Raw genomic sequence first — 17,911 nt, 5'->3', positions numbered from 1 at the left:
ATAACTGTTAAGAAACAACCTGAAAGGAAGAAAGAGAGAGAGAGAGAGAGAGAGAGGGAAGGAGGGAAGGAGGAAGGAAGGAAGGAAGGAAGGAAGGAAGGAAGAAAAATTAATTTACAACCTAGTTTAGTCAAAGCTACAAAGACACTTGATTGGTAGGATGAATATATGGGCAAGAAACATGCAACTTTTGCCAGAAATGTGGTAAGAGGAAAGCCAGGTACCTATACCAATTATTGAAAAAGAAATGGATCTTTTATCACAATTGAAGATGAATTTGAGAATCTGAGAATTAAGAAATGGTTCACATGTAAAATATAAGGTGAGATCAACTCATCACATTCCCTCAGAACAGACTTAAACTATATTGTAGAAGATACAGAAATAGGGGAAGCACTCAAGACCAAAGAAATCACTGTGTGGAAAGAAAATTCTGTGAATATAAATATATAAGAAAGAAGTACACATCAGTATGAACTGTGACTAAAGACAAAGTACTCTCACTCTGCAGCAGTGCACAGTGGCAGCTAAACCATGTATAGATACAACAATCTATCCTCAGAGTGAGTTCCATAATAATTGCTAAGCAATTTAAAAATCTTTTTATAATCGGATAAAACTTTAATGAAAAATTTGCCACTGAAAATATAAAGTACAACAAACCAAAACAAATTCTCTCCATTTAAACACTAACTTGTGCTTTGTAAGCACCAATTAATGTTTAATACCTTTAAAGTCAATGAATAATGACACTTTTCAAAAATTTTAGTTTGTAGAAATGTGTAGCATTAGCTCTGAAGTATTGCCTTCTGCTGTTTAAACCCAGAAGGACTCAATTCATCTATTATCTAGAAGGAGTAAGAATGGCAAGATAATAAACCTAAGGATTTATAACCTGACAAACTGTAAATATGTTCAGAAGACTGTGTTCAGGAAAAAGCTTCAGATTTTTCCCAAAGATCTCTAACAGTTTATAATAATTGCTTCTAATTTAATGGCTGGAGTGCTTGCTTCGGCAGCACATATACTAATTTAATGGCTGGGTTTGAAATGTCAATGTTACCCTCCCAAAAATATACACAATCAACCACATTTGCTTATAAAAATTTCTTACCTTTTCAATGTCTTTGGATCAGAAATAAGGGAACCCCTATAAATTTTCATTGAAACTCACCCTTGGTTGCTGGCACCTAAGAATTCCCCTTTCTTCCCAGCTCTGTTTTATATCTTTCTTAGGATATCTTACTCATGTTTTCTATGCAGTTATAGAGAACAAAAGATATGTAATTTGTTCAGTCCACTACAATGCCAGAATAAAAAGTCTTTACAAAGAATTTCAAAAACTGTCCTCACAGTCTAATATTATTAATACAAAAGGGTGAATTAATGGGGCGCCTGGGTGGCTCAGTTGTTAAGCATCTGCCTTCGGCTCAGGTCATGATCCCAGAGTCCTGGGATCAAGCCCCGTATTGGGCTCCCCGCTCGACGGGAGGCCTGCTTCTCCCTCTCCCCCTGCTCATATTCCCTCTCTCATTGTCTCTCTCTCTCTGTCTTATGAATAAATAAATAAAATCTTTAAAAAAAAAGGGGGGGGTGAATTAATACCGTTCAGCCTAATCAGTGTATTCTTGTAACTCATCCTTTCTAGTCATAAATTCCATTTTCTCTTTTAAGAATATCACAACCTAGGGGCGCCTGGGTGGCTCAGATGGTTGGGTGTCTGCCTTCAGCTCAGGTCGTGGTCCCAGGGTCCTGGGATCGAGCCCCACTTCGGGCTCCTGGCTCAGCGGGGGGCCTGCTTCTCCCTCTCCCTCTGCCTCTCCCCGTGCTCATGCTCTCTATCTCTCTATCTCTGTGTCTCAAATGAATAAATAAAATCTTTAAAAAAAAATTAAAAAAAGAATATCACAACCTTCTCTTGCTTTTGCACTGTGCCTTTCACTGGAAAAACAGGAATTTCTGTCACAGGGTAATTTTTTACAATTTTTCTACTGTGCTAGTGTACAGCAGGTAGAAGGCTACTATAAAGTGCTCTCAAGAGTCTGGAGAGAAAACAAGATCAATACAATAGATGAATATGGTTATCTGCAGAAGAACAGTACAATAGAAACAGCACAAGAACAAAGCTTAAAAACACTTGGGTTTTAATCCCAATTTCCTGCTGAGCAAGTGACCTCAAATAAGCTATTTAACCTCTCTCACCCTCAATCTCTTAATTCTTTTTAAGAAAATACCACTACCCATCTTAGGGTTATTTTAAGATAATTCAGTAGGCACTCAATTAAATAATAGCTATTATTATCTTAAAGAATATTTAAATGTTTTCTGATAAAAAACAGAGAAACCTACTAATTCAACCATTATCCCTAGGAGGCTAGACTAAATTTACAGAAAGCTATGATCCAATTCAATCCGGTTTATTATCCTGTCTATAACAAGGTAATGGTACTTCTGGAAGCACTAAAATGGGAACTGAATATTACTTAATTATTGGTTTTAGTTATTAAATAGTTTATGTAGTATATATTTAATCCTAGAGCATTTAAATTCCATTTCTGTATTTGGAGAATTGCCCTCTAGATGAGTCTTAGTGAGAAGCCAAGGCTACCTTCCACTAAAGCAAACGTGCCCAACATCGCTTTACAGGTCTCCCTTGTAGGCTCTGCCAGTCAGATGCACCCCATGCTCTTCCCTTTTCTCCCACTGGACCTGATTCAGGGGTTAATGCAAAGAAACGAAGGCTTTAAGGAACTAATTCTGGTTAGAGTGGCAGCAGCAGCAATCTTCCAAAGTCAGAAGCCAAACAAATACATTCTTTGGTTCTATTACAACCTGGATAAAAGTCTCTCTTAAGACCACTGAATCCCCTTTACTCTGAACCTATGCTCTCCAAACAATATATTTTATATTTTATATTCTATATATCTTAATATCATGAAGGGCATTAACAAGTGCTCTATCCACAGAAAAAGGAATAATCTAAACATAAATGAATATACCGGGTTTCTAATGTTTTTCATGAGTATATCATGAGTGTGGTACATGTGTCAGAACTCTACAGCCTGATCTGTGAAAAATGACAAATCAAGTGCCAGAACACCTCAAATAGGAACCAGATTCCGAACCCATGGCACGAGTAAAATATAATTACTTGTGATATTTTCTGTGACAGATCATTCATTTCATACACATAGACTTCAACACAAACTACTAAATAGCCGACAGTGCTCTACACAAGTCAGGAGGTGTCTAATGCTTTCAGTGGCACTGTGCACAAGTGACAATTTGCCCCCCTCCCATAAAATAAAGATGCCATACTTTCAAGGTCTGAAGAGAGAAAGAAATGAAGAATGTCTGAGAGGAGAGGAAGTTGATTTTCTAAGTTCAGAAGATTTACTTTTTTCCCCCAGGAGAGTTTGCAAAGCCAGTTTTTACATACATAAGTTTCTACCATATTAGACATTATTCCATTTAAAACACAAAACACTCAACATTTAGAACACTGGTAAATTTAATTTTAACCAGAAATCCCTTCTACCTGAATTACACAATTTCTCAACTAAGCCTCCACCAACATGCTGCCCAGTCACACTTAAAAATGGGAATAAGAATACAGATATTTGTTTTTCCTATTAAAAAGCAAATGTCAAATGTACATTTCATACCTTTATTAAAATTAGTTTCTAATTACTACTCCTGAGGTTTTGTTTCAGGTACAAAGTATGTTTAAATCAGAAAACTGGAATGATTATGTTGCAAAGAGAATTTCTCCAAAGGAATAAAACTTTTCTCGCTGATATTTCAATATAATCACATACCAAAAATATTAACCTAAGCATATTAATGCCCAATAGATATTAAGTCAAAGCACAATACTGGAACAGATTCGAAATATATCTGATCCAATTTTTTTTTTTTTTAAGATTTTATTTATTTATTTGACAGAGAGAGACAACGAGAGAGGGATCACAAGCAGGGGGAGTGGGAGAGGGAGCAGCTGGCCTCCCACGGAGCAGGGAGCCCGACGCGGGGCTCGATCCCAGGACCCTGGGATCATGACCTGAGCTGAAGGCAGACGCTTAGAGACTGAGCCACTCAGGCGCCCCAATATATCTGATCCAATTTTTTACCTACTCTCAATTTTTAATTAATAGACCCAGCATTCAAATCTTATGTGTTTGTACTCACTGTCCTTTCAAAAGTTGTATCAAAATTCAATACACAAACCACCCAAAACACCAACTTTGGTAGGGTCCGTTCTTTTTTTTAAGATTTTATTTATTTATTTATTTGACAGAGAGAGAGACAGCACAAGCAGGGGGAGAGGGAGAGGGAGAAGCAGGCCTCCCGTCGAGCAGGGAGCCTAATACGGGGCTCAATCCCAGGACCCTGGGATCATGACCTGAGCCGAAGGCAGACGCTTAACAACTGAGCCACCCAGGCACCCTAGTAGGGTCAGTTCTTAAAATCAACTAAGAACTTACTTTACAATTCTGTCTGCATCTGGAATAGTAACAATACAAATATTCTTTGGAATTCTTATCCACACATTACCAAAAATATTTCAGAAATTTGAAAGTTACCACACAAATGATTGTTCTTTCTTCATCACTTCTTCCCTAATGTATCTCAGAAAACTAATTTTAAAAATACCATTTATGGGGCGCCTGGGTGGCTCAATCAGTTAAGGGTCTGCCTTAGGCCCAAGTCATGATCGCAGGGGCCTGGGATCAAGCCCTGGGCTCCCTGCTCAGCAGGGAGCCTGCTTCTCCCTCTCACTCTACCACCCATCCAACCCCCCTGCTTGTGCTCTCTGGCTCTCTCTTTCTCTGTCAAATATATAAATAAAATCTTTTTAAAAATTAAAATACTATTTATATTCACAAAGACCTAAAATTGCTCACTTTCCATAATAACCCACACCCAAAAGTAAATTCCCAGTCCTAAAAATGGAGCTACTTTGAACAAGTCAATGGCATGGAAACTAGGTGGTGGGATGACTATAGGCCTTTTTGGATCCTGATTCAAACAAACTACCTATAAAATGGCATTTTTTAGATATCAGGGGAAATGTGGACTGGATAATCAGATATAAAATTTCTCTTACTTTGAGGAGTATGATAATAGTATTATTATGATTAGCTAATATTAGGTCCTTATATCTTTAAAGGAGACATATGTAAATTTAAGTTTAGAAGCAACATGACAATGCCAGAATTTAAAATACCAGACAAAAGAAGGAGCAATTATGTCAAAATGTTGATAACTTTAAATCAAGGGAGGAGTCATTATATTACCCTCTCTATTTTTATGTATGTCTATTATTTAACATAATAATGTTATTTATGTTTAAAATTTTTTATAGAAAGAAAGTGGGGGAAAAAAGAACAAAAGAATAAACCAACCAGTTACCTTTTCCCAGTCAACTCAACTTGGCCTTTTTTATTGAAGAAGAACTTGGAATCATTATATCCCCATCCATTCCATTTCATAACTTCTTGCCTAGTAATAATAAAAAAATATGTTAGACCTATGCTAAAATCTCGTAACTGAAGAGTATATCATTGATATTAACTTTTACAAGCATTTAAAAGACCTTATCCCATTAATATTACATTAGTTTAAATAATATATTAAAATGTCTACATATTAATCTTTTTAAATACAGAATCACTCTGATGAGCAGCACCTGCTTCACAAAGGGCAACAACTAAATTTAATGCATTCAAAGAAAAAAAAGGAACGAGAGAAAAATATAGAGTATGCATCAATTTGTATATGTTACTAGTTTACATTATAGGATGGCCTAAAAAATTTTGCAATTAAAATAAAACTTGAGTAAGATGCAAATTTTTGCATATATTAGAAAAATCACAATTATTTATCTGCTATGATGAAAAAGACCAATTTACAGAGTAAGTTCTCTAGTAATGACACTCCTAGTAGCAGACACTTAATAAAATAGATAAAAAATCTGAGAGCTGGGTTTACAAACATTCTAAATCCTCCAACTTCCATGTAACTACCAATTTCTATCTTGACCTACATATTAACATAATGACTACACCAGTTTTTAGTACTCCAAAACAATATGGTATTTTGAATTTCTAAAATGCTAGTATTTCATTGTCTTAGAAATCACTTTCATTAGAATCAGGGACTCAGTGGGATGCCTGGGTGGCTCAGTAGGTTAAACATTTGCCTTCAGCTCAGGTCATGATCCCAGGGTCCTGGGACTGAATCCCACATCGGGCTCCCTGCTCAGCGGGGGGCCTGCTTCTCCCTCTGACAGCGGCTCCCCCAGCTTGTGCTCTCTCTCTGTCTTGCTCTGACAAATAAGTAAATAAAATCTTAAAAAAAAAAAAGACTCTTTAATTTTGAATATTACATAAGAATAGATAGGTCTAGGCCTGTGCAGAACACAATAAGCAACCACACTGAAGTATTCTACCAACATTTATTACATGTTTTAGCATGGTCCCCTAGTATATCCGGGCAACAAATTTTATTGCAAATTCAATTATGCAATCTATGATGAAAATACTTGAGGAAAACTTCTTCTCTATACAGAAACTCATTTGCTGCATAAAAATTTCAAAATATATCACAAGAAAAAAATCTGTAAATATTTGTGGTGATGGATGTTAACTAGACTTATTGTGGTGATCTTTTCACAATATATACAAATCTTGAATCATTATATTGTACACCTAAAATTAATTACATGTCAAGTATATCTCAATTTTTAAAAATGTCAAAATAAACAAAGATGCACTCACTAGAAAGCATTCTAATTCTCCGTAATTCCCAAGGAAGAACAATATGTCAACTGACAAGCAAATTTTTTACTACAATCATAATTCTTCATCCAAATCAAAGACTTTTCAAACAAGTAGAACACTAACACAGCACAACTGAACCAAGTATAGGTTGTTAACTGGTCACTACCTATACATAAAACTGAGAAAAAGAAACTAGGCATGCTCTCTTTAAAACTAGTTTGCTATCAATAAAAACTCTAGTCCCTAAACAAAAACAAACTGTTCAAAAATATCTCAAGAGTATCAATCCAGAGATTGGATTTGTAAATGAGCCTGTTATGAACTATCACCCAATGTTTTCTTCTGATTTCACATTCCTACCTCATTGTAGAGGGAGATTCTGGAAGAGAGCTTTTGGAAAAATCTCTACAGAAAAACCTCATGGCTAATGTCACCACTGACTTCCCATTTTCTTAAGATTACATTTTCTAAAAACCAATTAACTTATCATCTGCTTCACTTTTTTCATAATTAATTCTCTTCACTTTTATGAAGTATAATTTACTTAATATTTTGTATTTCCATAATAATTTACATGAGGATGATATATACATTTTAATTAACATTTTACTTAATGTTTTATAATATGGCATAAATTATTTGTGAAATGCATTTTATTAGTGGATTTAAACATTTGTCATGAAGTCTGTACTCTATAAAACAAAGTTTGGTGTCACACAAAATAAATGCAAAAATACCAACATAGTCATTTTGCTTTGGTATTACAACCACTAGGCACTGGGAAATTATTTCAGTACAGATGTTGAATTTGGTATGTTTACATAGCTTAACAATGAGAATCATTTTCCTTAATATGTTTAGAATTTAAAAAAAAATTATTCCCATATGGCCTCAAAGTAAAAAGTGAAACCTGATTACATGTGTTCACTCTTAGCACTGCACAAGAAAAATAAATCAAGGGAAGCGGGAAATATCTGCTGCTGTGCACTCAAAAATGAAGAAATTTACATTCTGAAGAATCACTAGCCTTAAATTTTCAGTTGGGTAACAGTCTAAAGAATTCCCAAGTTTTCAACTATAGGCTAAAGGTACTTTTTCTCTCTTTTCATCTCAACTAGAAAATTCTGCCTATGATATTTAAACCATTCCTGTTTATATACCATTACCATATTTATACCAACTATGGAGCCTTCCCATAAGTTGAAATGTAGACATTTGTAATCCATTTGTGCCCTGCCAACAGTATTATGTTGCTGAAAATAGTATATATTTAAAATCTAGGTTACCCCAAAATCAATCTTCTGATATCTTCAAGTACCCCACATATTATATAAAAAGTAGGCAAATTTCCTAGGTTTCTAGTATTAAACTTTGTACTAAGGTATAACCCTCAAATTACTAATATATTTCCTGACACTTAAACACAACTATGTGATTAAACTTTCAATATAACTTCTTATACAGAAGAATATAATGAGTAACCTGAAGGGCATTATAGCATTAACATTTTAAAAGTTAATAATAAAACTTTACAGTCACAGAATTCTAAAGCTAAAAAGATCCTTAGAAATCACCCAGTTCAACTGCTCATTTTTCAGATGAAGAAACTTATGCCCAGAGAAGCACTCATGATTACACAGCTAAGCTAGTTGTGAGCATCAGAAAGTGAACCCCCAGTCTTGGGAGAGGTAATATCCAAAACCCACTAAGTCATGCCCTCAAGTAATCAAAATGATTTAAAAGAACCCTTCTTTCATCACAGCAATATTTTTCAAAGCACTATTCCATTTATTATTAAAGTCCTTCTTCTGCACTTGACATTTAAAAATCAAGGACTATGGTTGTGTCAGTAAGCCCAATGCCCTTACTTTCTTTATCTACAGTATAATGAATTCTGGCATTCAGAATAATTATCCCAAAGCATGGCAAGCACTAAAATGAAGAATGATCAAAGAATCATCAACATTCCATAAGATTCAAATAAAATGATTCAATTTTCTACTAACCCCAGAGATCAATTAACCAGACTGATCCCTCAGACTTTCCAATTCTTAGAGCTAACTACACCAAATTTAATGTCTTCAAAATACAAGACCCCTCCTCCTGCCAAGAAAAAAGAAAACTGGATTGATTTTACTACATGAAAAGTGAAAAAAATAAAACAAATGTTTTACACATTTACTTATCTAACCATAGTATCAAATGGTAAAGAAGCACTTTGTATTAGCTGGAGTAACAAAAGAAAACGGAGACATAACATAGCATCATGTATACACAAGGTGGCAGTATTCTCCCATGATATACATATTCAGTACTCTGCATTTTTCCCCGAGCTGTTGTTTGCACAATCTTTAACTGAAATATTTAGATCTAACATTATTATTATGAAACCCAGAGACCCTTTCTTAAAAATGGGAGATACTCACTTTTAAGTCTCTGCATATACATAGACTACTACTCCTCTAAAAATAATACTAAATTGCAAGCATCCTGATACGAATGCATAGTTTCTACCATTACTATTTCAATCATATTTTTTCATTAGGAAATATGGAAAAGGAAAATATGCTTTAACCTGATTTTATTTTGGCTTAGCAATAAAAAATTCAACTAAGTGATAACAAAAATTCTTTTCCAATATAATTCCAATAATCAAAATTCTAATAAAAGATACTTCACTTAGTTCAGATGAAAACCAAATTTTTACCTATCTTTTCCAGTTTAAACAATAAGAAAAAGATATTATGATCTCAGAGATTTTAGAAAATAAAAACTGAAGTACAAAACTTAAGCCTCAATGCTAGATTTTTTTTTTTTTAAGATTTATTTATTTGAGAGAGAGCAAGCTCAAGTGCACATGTGGGGGGAGGGGCAGAGGGCAGGGGGTTGAGAGAATCTCCAGCAGACTCCCCACCCAACATGGAGTCTACTGCAGGGCTTGATCTCACAACCCTGAGATCATGATGTGAGCCAAAACCAAGTTCAATGCTGGATTCTAACTAACCAGGCTCAGTATCAGATAAATTCAAATTAATCCCATATGTAATACAATATATATAAATAAAAAATCCTTATTATCAGGTTGTGTGCTTAATTACCTCAAGACCCAGAAAACCTAAAGGAAATCATGAAAGTGAAGTAAAAAAGTGTTGAGAAAGATACCAAGATTTTATCAATAAAACAAATATATCCCTAAAAAGATCTGCTACAAAAAAATTCCTATAATTGAAATAATAATCCTACTACCTTCTTTTATTAAAAAAAAAAATTAAAGCTGAGTTACCATGAGAAATATAAGGGGCTAATGAGGGGAGAAAACTATAGAATACTAATTCTAAACTTAATTTAAAATGTATACATTTTAAAATAAATTTAATATCATATCTAGTCTACAGGTCCTACAAAAATTTTTTTTTTTTAAGATTTTATTTATTCTGTCAGAGAGAGAGAGTGCAGGCGCGAGCACAAGCAGGTGGAGTGGCAGGCAGAGGGAGAAGCAGACTCCCCACTGAGCAAGGAGCCCAACATGGGACTCAATCCCAGGACTGTGGGATCATGACCCGAGCCGAACGCAGACGCTTAACCGACTGAGCCACCCAGGCGTCCCTACAAAATTACTTCTAAAAACTCAATAGAAAAACTATATGAAACTATTTACAATGCTTACTTCCTCAACCTAACAGTGCAACTAATTTCCTTTTGTTAACCTAAGCAGCTTAATTATAAGTACAATAATTTATGTATACTATAAGAGAAAGCCCCTTTACAAAAAAAGAATAGAAAAAATTTTTTTAAAAAAGATATGGAGGCAACTCGGTGGTTCAGTTGGTTAAGCTTCTGACTCTAGATCTCAGCTCAGGTCTTGATCTCAGGGTGAGTTCAAGCCCCACATTGGGCTCCACCCTAGGCTCCTCACTGGGCGTGGAGCCTACTTAAATAAAGAAACAAATAAAAGACATGGATAAATTATCATCACTTAACACTGCTACAAATATCAGGGTACCAAGACTGTTAAAACATTTGACTTAGAATAGATAGATGTCATCGGCCTTTGATGGCTTGATACCATCAAACATCTGAATCACAGAATACTTCCTCTTGCCCGGATATAAAACTTACCAAGAACTCTTCTAATTACACTTTATTTTCCCCCAAGAAAAAGTGGCCAATTGAAATGGCCAGGAGGTTTGATAATTGTGTTTTTTCGCCATGAATTAGTCCACTGACATTCTAATTAACTTTGGTCACTAATGAGAATAGTTTACACAAGTCAGACTACCTAAATATGATGGACTCCAGGGCCCTGACAAGATCAGGTTGCTGGACAGTTCAACAAGATAATATCCCTGCCCTCTAAACTGTGTACCTACCTTCTCCTTGCAAAACCTGTACAGGATCATGCAACACTTTAAACTTCAACATGAATTTCAATCTTCCCTCAAAATCCCCATTATAAGTTTTAAATCCCTAGTTGCCATAATAAAAATTTGGCCCTTCCATGTAATAAATTATTAATCAACTTTCTAATTTCTTCCAGAGTGACAGTGTAAAATGGATTAAATATAAGATTTATGACAGAGAAAGTTGTTAGCAAGAACATGGAGAAGAGGAATCCAAATGCATTACTGGTAAACTACTCCACAGAGCAATTATGTGCTAAGTTTTCATAGGTAATGCCATTTCTATGACCCAGCTATACAACTCCCCGGCATATATTCAGGAGGAATTCACACACAGTTCCATAAGGGACTATTCCCTGGAGCATTATTCGTCAGAGTAGCTAGAGGAATCACTAGAGGAATGGATAAGTGTTAAGCAAATTCGGTGAAATAATATGCAGCAACCAAAAGCAGTGAGGAAGACAGATATATATACAGAAACATGAAAAGATTTTTTAAACAGTGGCGAACATAAAAGGAGAAAACAGTAAGATCTGTAGCATAATACTATTTTTTTTGTTTTTAGTTCATGGCATTTGTCTATGAACAAATGTGAGGCCTCTCTTATTTTTTATTTTTATTTTCCTCCATCTCTGATTCCTAATCCTATCTGCCACCTTCCATGGACATTCATTAATGTTCTTGAACATATGTGCATGTGTTTAAAGTAAAATATGTTACTTTCTGGGTGTATTTTTAATTTGACTAAATAGTATTATGCCATTTTATTAGCGTTTTATTAATATTATGTTATTATGCAAATGCAATGAACTAAAAAATTATGATTACCACAACTCTGCACCTGAAGCAAATACGCTGCTCAGCCCTTGAATCTCAGTGCAGTTTCTCTCTGTTCCAAAAAAACAATTCTTTCTTTCACATATACATAGATATTCCATGATGGTTTGTTATAAAACCCACTGTTGGATTTCTTAGCAATCCCCACAAATTTTTTTTAAATAATAGAAATCCATTCATAATGAATCAGCTTCAAATAGTCAGCAAGTCAAATATATATTTAATTTCCTAGATTCAACTTTTTAGGTTACAAGAAACTGGCACTTCACTGAAGAAACTTTTTAAAACCTGAATTCAAGGGTCAAAAATTGTGTCCCCAAAGTCGAAATCCTATTATACTTGCTATGAATCAATGAATGAAAGGAAAAAGAATAGATAGCTATGGGGGAAAAAATCTTATAGACAGAGGCACAAAGAAACAGTGAAAGAAGGGGAGACTGGGGAAAATAAGGCAAGGCCAGCTTTACCCCTTGGCAGAATAATCTGGTACTAACTACTCCCTGCAGGCTCCTAGGATGTCTTCCCTTACCCCTCAAACTTTTCTTACACACACCAAATTCTACCAACTGGAAAGTCATTATTGTTTGAATAATCTCTTTGAAAATAGAAATATAGACCATTAGTCATTCATACGAGTAGCAGTATACATTCCAAATATTTTGTGCTAGGGCAGGCATGTTATATAAGCATGTACTCACACAAGCCTGGTATCTGCCATTCCAAAGGCCTGGAAAGACACAACTATCCTGTCCTTTACCTTCATATCTGGGTCTATGTAGTGAGGAAACAGTCCTAATCAGTATCTGGGAGTTGTCTTGGCAAAAGACAAAGAGAAAGGATATATCCTTCCCTTGACCATGTGAGCTCCCTAATCTATACTTTAAATTTCATGTTTTATTCCCTCCACTGTCCACTTGTAATCTAACGAATATGGCAATTTAGGCAGTGAATTCCAGACTTTGTCTACCACCAGCTGGGAAAATGCCAATTCACTTTAATTGCTCCCTCTCTGCTTGCTAGTAATTGAAGTAAGAAAAATAACGCAATCTTATTATACTGACCAATCTGTAAGTGACCAAAAACATTTCTGGTACAGTCTTACACTTCTGCAAACAACAAAGAAAATATGAATGTCTCCAAAAGTCCGTATGCCATTTTATAACAGAAACCAAGCCTTTGAGTTCCCTTTCTCAGGGTACAACCCAATAATTTTGACAAGACCCTAAAAAAGCCAAGACTAAACTCCATACCTGCTTGATATCCATAGTATTCTTGCTTGTAACAAGTGGCGTTTTTCTATTTACTAAAATAGTAAGCAGCAGCCCCTTCTACTTTAAAAGACAGGTAGCTGGAATTGTTACCTTTGCTTCTGGCAAACCCACAGAAAAAAAATGAACCCCACAAAGTTTGGAGGGAGAAAAAAAGAAATATTACAATCATGACCCAATCACAATCACAACAGAGGTTCCCATCCTGGGGTATAAAAATCACTGGGTACTCATTTTTTTTTTTTTTTAAGATTTTATTTATTTATTTGACAGAGAGAGAGACACAGTGAGAGAGGGAACACAAGCAGGGGGAGTGGGAGAGGGAGAAGCAGGCTTCCCGCGGAGCAGGGAGCCCGATGCGGGGCTCCATCCCAGGACTCTGGGATCATGACCTGAGCCGAAGGCAGACGCTTAACGACTGAGCCACCCAGGCGCCCCTTGGGTACTCATTTTAAAAGCAGAATTCTGGATGTCACTCTAGACCTAGCCAATAATTAGAATCTCTGAAAGTGGGGTCTCAGAATATAAACATTTTAACCAAACACTGCCAGAAAATTCTGATGCTAGCCATCCACAGACCATAATTGTGTAAGCACTGCCTTAAGGAATGAGGAAAAGTTGAGAGCAGAAGCCTCAACTGTTGAATAACCACAAAGGAATACAAAGCCTTAATGTAAATGGTTTATCAAGTTAACTCTTACCCAAACTCTATCAAAATCAGAAGGGAGTGTGACCAGTGGGGGAGAAGGGAACAACTTTAAATTCACTGCACTATAGGAGAGGACAGACCTGAGGAGAATTCTGCAACAAAACAAGAGGGCAGCAAGAGGGCAAAGTGAGGGCACTCACCATGTGAAAGACAGGGGAAAGGCAGTAACAGGAAATGGAGATTCGGTTATGTGACCGAGGAGGCAGACAGGTCTATACCCCAATTTTACAAAGGATTATCCTGTAAGGGGGAATGAAGGCTATACAGAGATAATACTTTCTGACCCAAATTTCAGGAAAGTCAACCTGTTTGTTAATGGAAATTTTCCTAGTTTATACATGTTAAAAGGGTTATAAAAATTAAGACAATGGTTTATCAAATAACTTGCCTTTAGCAATTTCAAATTTCAAAGTTCCAGTTTATGTGTTCACCAAGGCCACACACCAAGTAGAGGCAGTAGTGGGCCACAACTCCTAAGAGCCACAAAGAAGAGTTGCAAACGACAAGAAGCACAATGGTGACCACTGTGTGCATCATACTGACAATCAGCACACCATGCAGTACAAGAAATTGCTAATTCTCTTTACTCTTTGGGTTCTTCCTTTTCTTCCTAACACATAAGGTGGTATTCATTAGAAATCTGTTCTTGATATTAAAATGCCATGGTTGCCACTGCCTATGCTTTCATCTTCAAACATTATTTCAGCACCAGATTCTTCTTACTCTTTCTATACAGTATACTGCAATAGTAGTAATAGTGCATAATACTGTAAAGCTATGGGTTATATAATCATTACCTCATTTCTTTTTCATATTAATGTATGTGAGATTAATGATATAGATTTTACTGTTCCTATTTAAAACATAAGAAAGGGGGCACCTGGGTGGTTCAGTCAGTTAAGTGTCTGCCTTCGGCTCAGGTCATGATCCTGGGGTCCTGGGATCAAGCCCTGCATCGGGCTCCCTGCTCAGCAGGGGGTCTGCTTCTCCCTCTCCCTCTGCCCTTCCTCCCTGCTCATGCTCTTTCTCTTGCTTGCGCACTCTCTCAAGTAAATAAAATCTTCAAAAAATAAAACATACGAAAGGTTTAGAAAGAGTCAGTAGCTTCTCCAGAGTCACAAACAGTACATGACACAACCAGGATTTAAATCTTGGTCTTCTGGCTGCAACACTTCTTAATTACCAAACTATGATTTCAATGTACTCATTGACTCAAAAGCTCAGAGAATATAGCATTCATTTAGCTGAGAGGAGAAGGCTTCACTTCCAGTTGCTTTGGAAAATTCAATAATCAAGCAGAAGCAAAAAAGCACAAGGACTTTCCCATGCTAGTAAATAGCCCAAATTGGCTGAAGCATAGAGCATATGCAAGAAAGTCATGGAGAATAGCAGAACTTTGAATGCCAAATTAAGGGATTAAGCTTTATTACTTCAATAATTAATAGGGAGCAATAGGATCAAAACAGTATTTTCTATGTTTCACACTGCCACTAAAAGTAAAAATCTAACAGTATCTGCTTTAAAATTTTGCTACTCTCCAATGTGGATGAAATTCCAATTCTTTAGCATAGCATACAATGGCTTTTGCAATCTGGCTCCAAGCTACATTTTTACCTTCCTTAACAACTATTCTTCCAGCCACACTGAAAGTTATCACATGTCCTTATACACACCATGACCTTTTATGTCTGCCTGTTCTTGTACTTACATACATATATATATACATCCCTCGTCTGAAATGCCCTTCTCCCTCTAGAAAACTCCTTTGTATCCATCAAGAACCAGTCCAAAAGTTACTTTTCCTATAAAGCCTTTCCTATCTTCCTCAGGAAGAATTTATGGCTCCCTCTGTATTACACTGATTATAGCACTTACTATGTCGTATCTTCTACATATTTGTCTATATATCTCTACTGGGCTGTTAATAAATTTTGCAATGTTAGAATGTAGCACAGCACTAGCAGGTAACAATTACTCACGCTTTCTCTGAACAAAGATTGGTCTGGTAATGGAATGGAGAATCATTTGAAGGGGAAAAATAAAGGAAGATCCAGAGTAGATGTGAGACAACTGAGATTGCATCTAGGTTGGTGTCAATGGGAGAAAAACAAAAGTGTCTTGACAATCACAACTAATAGATAGAATCTATCTGATCTGTCAACAGCCTGGATAAGAGAGAGGAAATGGAGCTCAGCAAGGCCTTATAACCGAGACACTGGCCTTGAAAGGCATCTAAATAACAGGAGAAATAAATAGAAATAATGGAGTACTAGGATTGAAAGCTAAAATAACGACCTTACACATGCATACTAGGTTGGAGAATTCAGCAAGACAGTCAGACAGAAATGTACAATAATTAAAAATGTGAAAATGGAACCTGACAGTTAGAAATATTAACTTAAAGTTCCTCCTAATAGTGGTAAAAGCTAATACAGTCTGAGTATGGGTTATTAAGAAAGAAATGTTTAAAAAAAAAAGGACTAAAAAATTAATCTCAAGGAAATCCTTTAGGAAGCAGAAGGAAGAAAAGTCAGCAAAATCATGGCCAGAAGGGTAGGAAGAAAACCAAGACAGTGTAACGACATGGGAGCTAAGGAAAGAGATATTAGGTACCAGGTATTGGGAACTGGTCAAGAAAATGACTAAGAATTTTATAATTAGGTTACTGACGGCTTTTAAAAGGGCTGCTTCAAAAGAATGATATAGGCTGAAAACAATCTCAATAAATTATCTGAGTGTGCTTTTAAGAAACAGGAAAAATCTGCTCCCTACACCCACCCCTTCTGCTCACCCCTCCCTCCCAACCCACCAACCCCCTCTCAAGAGACTAACCACAAACAGAAGGGACACCACAAGCACAGAGAAGTGGAAAGATCACACCCACCCTAAACACTCCAGGCTTGGAGGCCCTTGGAAGACAAATCCCCATAACATTTGGCTTTGAAAACCAGTGGGGCTTAACTTAGGGAGTTTTTGCAATAAGCAGGACTTAACTCTAGGTACTTTAAAAAAAAAAAAAACCAGCCAGCATAGCTCTGGGAGACACCCAGAGAGAGATTAAAAAATAGTCCCCACCCTTAAAGGGCCAGCATAACAAATAATCTAGCAAGATACAGCATAGAAGCAGCAGTTTGAAAAGCGCCGGGATATACTGAAGGTTTATTCACCAATCTCAGAAGTGCACTGGAGAGATCCTTAGGAGACTTCTCCAACAACAAAAATGCTGGCGGGCACCATTTCTCTCCCCCTACCCAGCCTAGATAGCCTGACACTTGCAGGAACCAGCAAGAACACTCTCTACCTATCTTGTTAGTACCAGGCACCCTGTAAATGTTCTCCTTTGGATCCACCCCACCCAACCCGACCCACTCAGTAGGTGTGCCTCCAAAGCATCTCCTGCCCTGACTCTCCCTGCAAGCAACCCCAACAAGGACCAGTGCCACTTCAAAGTGACTCCTGCCCTAGCGAGAGGGCAATATAACCACACACCAGTGTGCCTGCAGTCCCAGCAGCGAACCTTATAGTTGGCAGTGCAGAGAACGTGCCCTTCTGATTAGTCCTAGACTAGGAGAAAGCATCTGGTCTGACAGCCCGCCCTGCCCACAAATGAAAGCCTTTCAGGCGACAGTGTGGGGAGAGCACCCTGCAGGTCAGTGTGAATACAGCCCCAGCAGACAGGCTGAGGGCAGGCACCTGGTCTGACTGCTGACACTACCCAACCACAACCAGTGGCCCCCACACTGGCCCCTTAACAATACAAGGACCAAACCCTGCCCAGTGTACCCACAACAGGCAAAGTGGGCCACTGCAGCCACTGGACTGAAGGCAAATGTGGCTCAGCCACAACAACAGGGCACACAGAACCCACATAGGAGATACCCCTGAAGCGCCTGGTTCTGACGAACAAGGACCATT

The 17,911-nt window shown here is 36.9% G+C and overlaps 1 protein-coding gene across 1 annotated transcript in view; it reads right to left on the bottom strand.

Annotated features, from left to right (window-relative positions):
* AGPS (alkylglycerone phosphate synthase) overlaps positions 1 to 17,911 on the bottom strand; it is a 145,866-nt gene that overhangs the window by 107,325 nt on the left and 20,630 nt on the right. Inside the window, exon 2 of the mRNA XM_021702821.2 lies at positions 5,413 to 5,502. Within this exon, the coding sequence (XP_021558496.1) occupies positions 5,413 to 5,502 (90 nt within the window). The remainder of the gene's footprint in view (positions 1 to 5,412; positions 5,503 to 17,911) is intronic.

The sequence above is a fragment of the Neomonachus schauinslandi genome, chromosome 3 (assembly GCF_002201575.2).
Source record: "Neomonachus schauinslandi chromosome 3, ASM220157v2, whole genome shotgun sequence".
Classification (NCBI taxonomy): Eukaryota; Metazoa; Chordata; class Mammalia; order Carnivora; family Phocidae; genus Neomonachus; species Neomonachus schauinslandi.
Note: the sequence above shows the minus strand (reverse complement) of the source record. Positions and strands in the feature narration are given on the sequence as shown.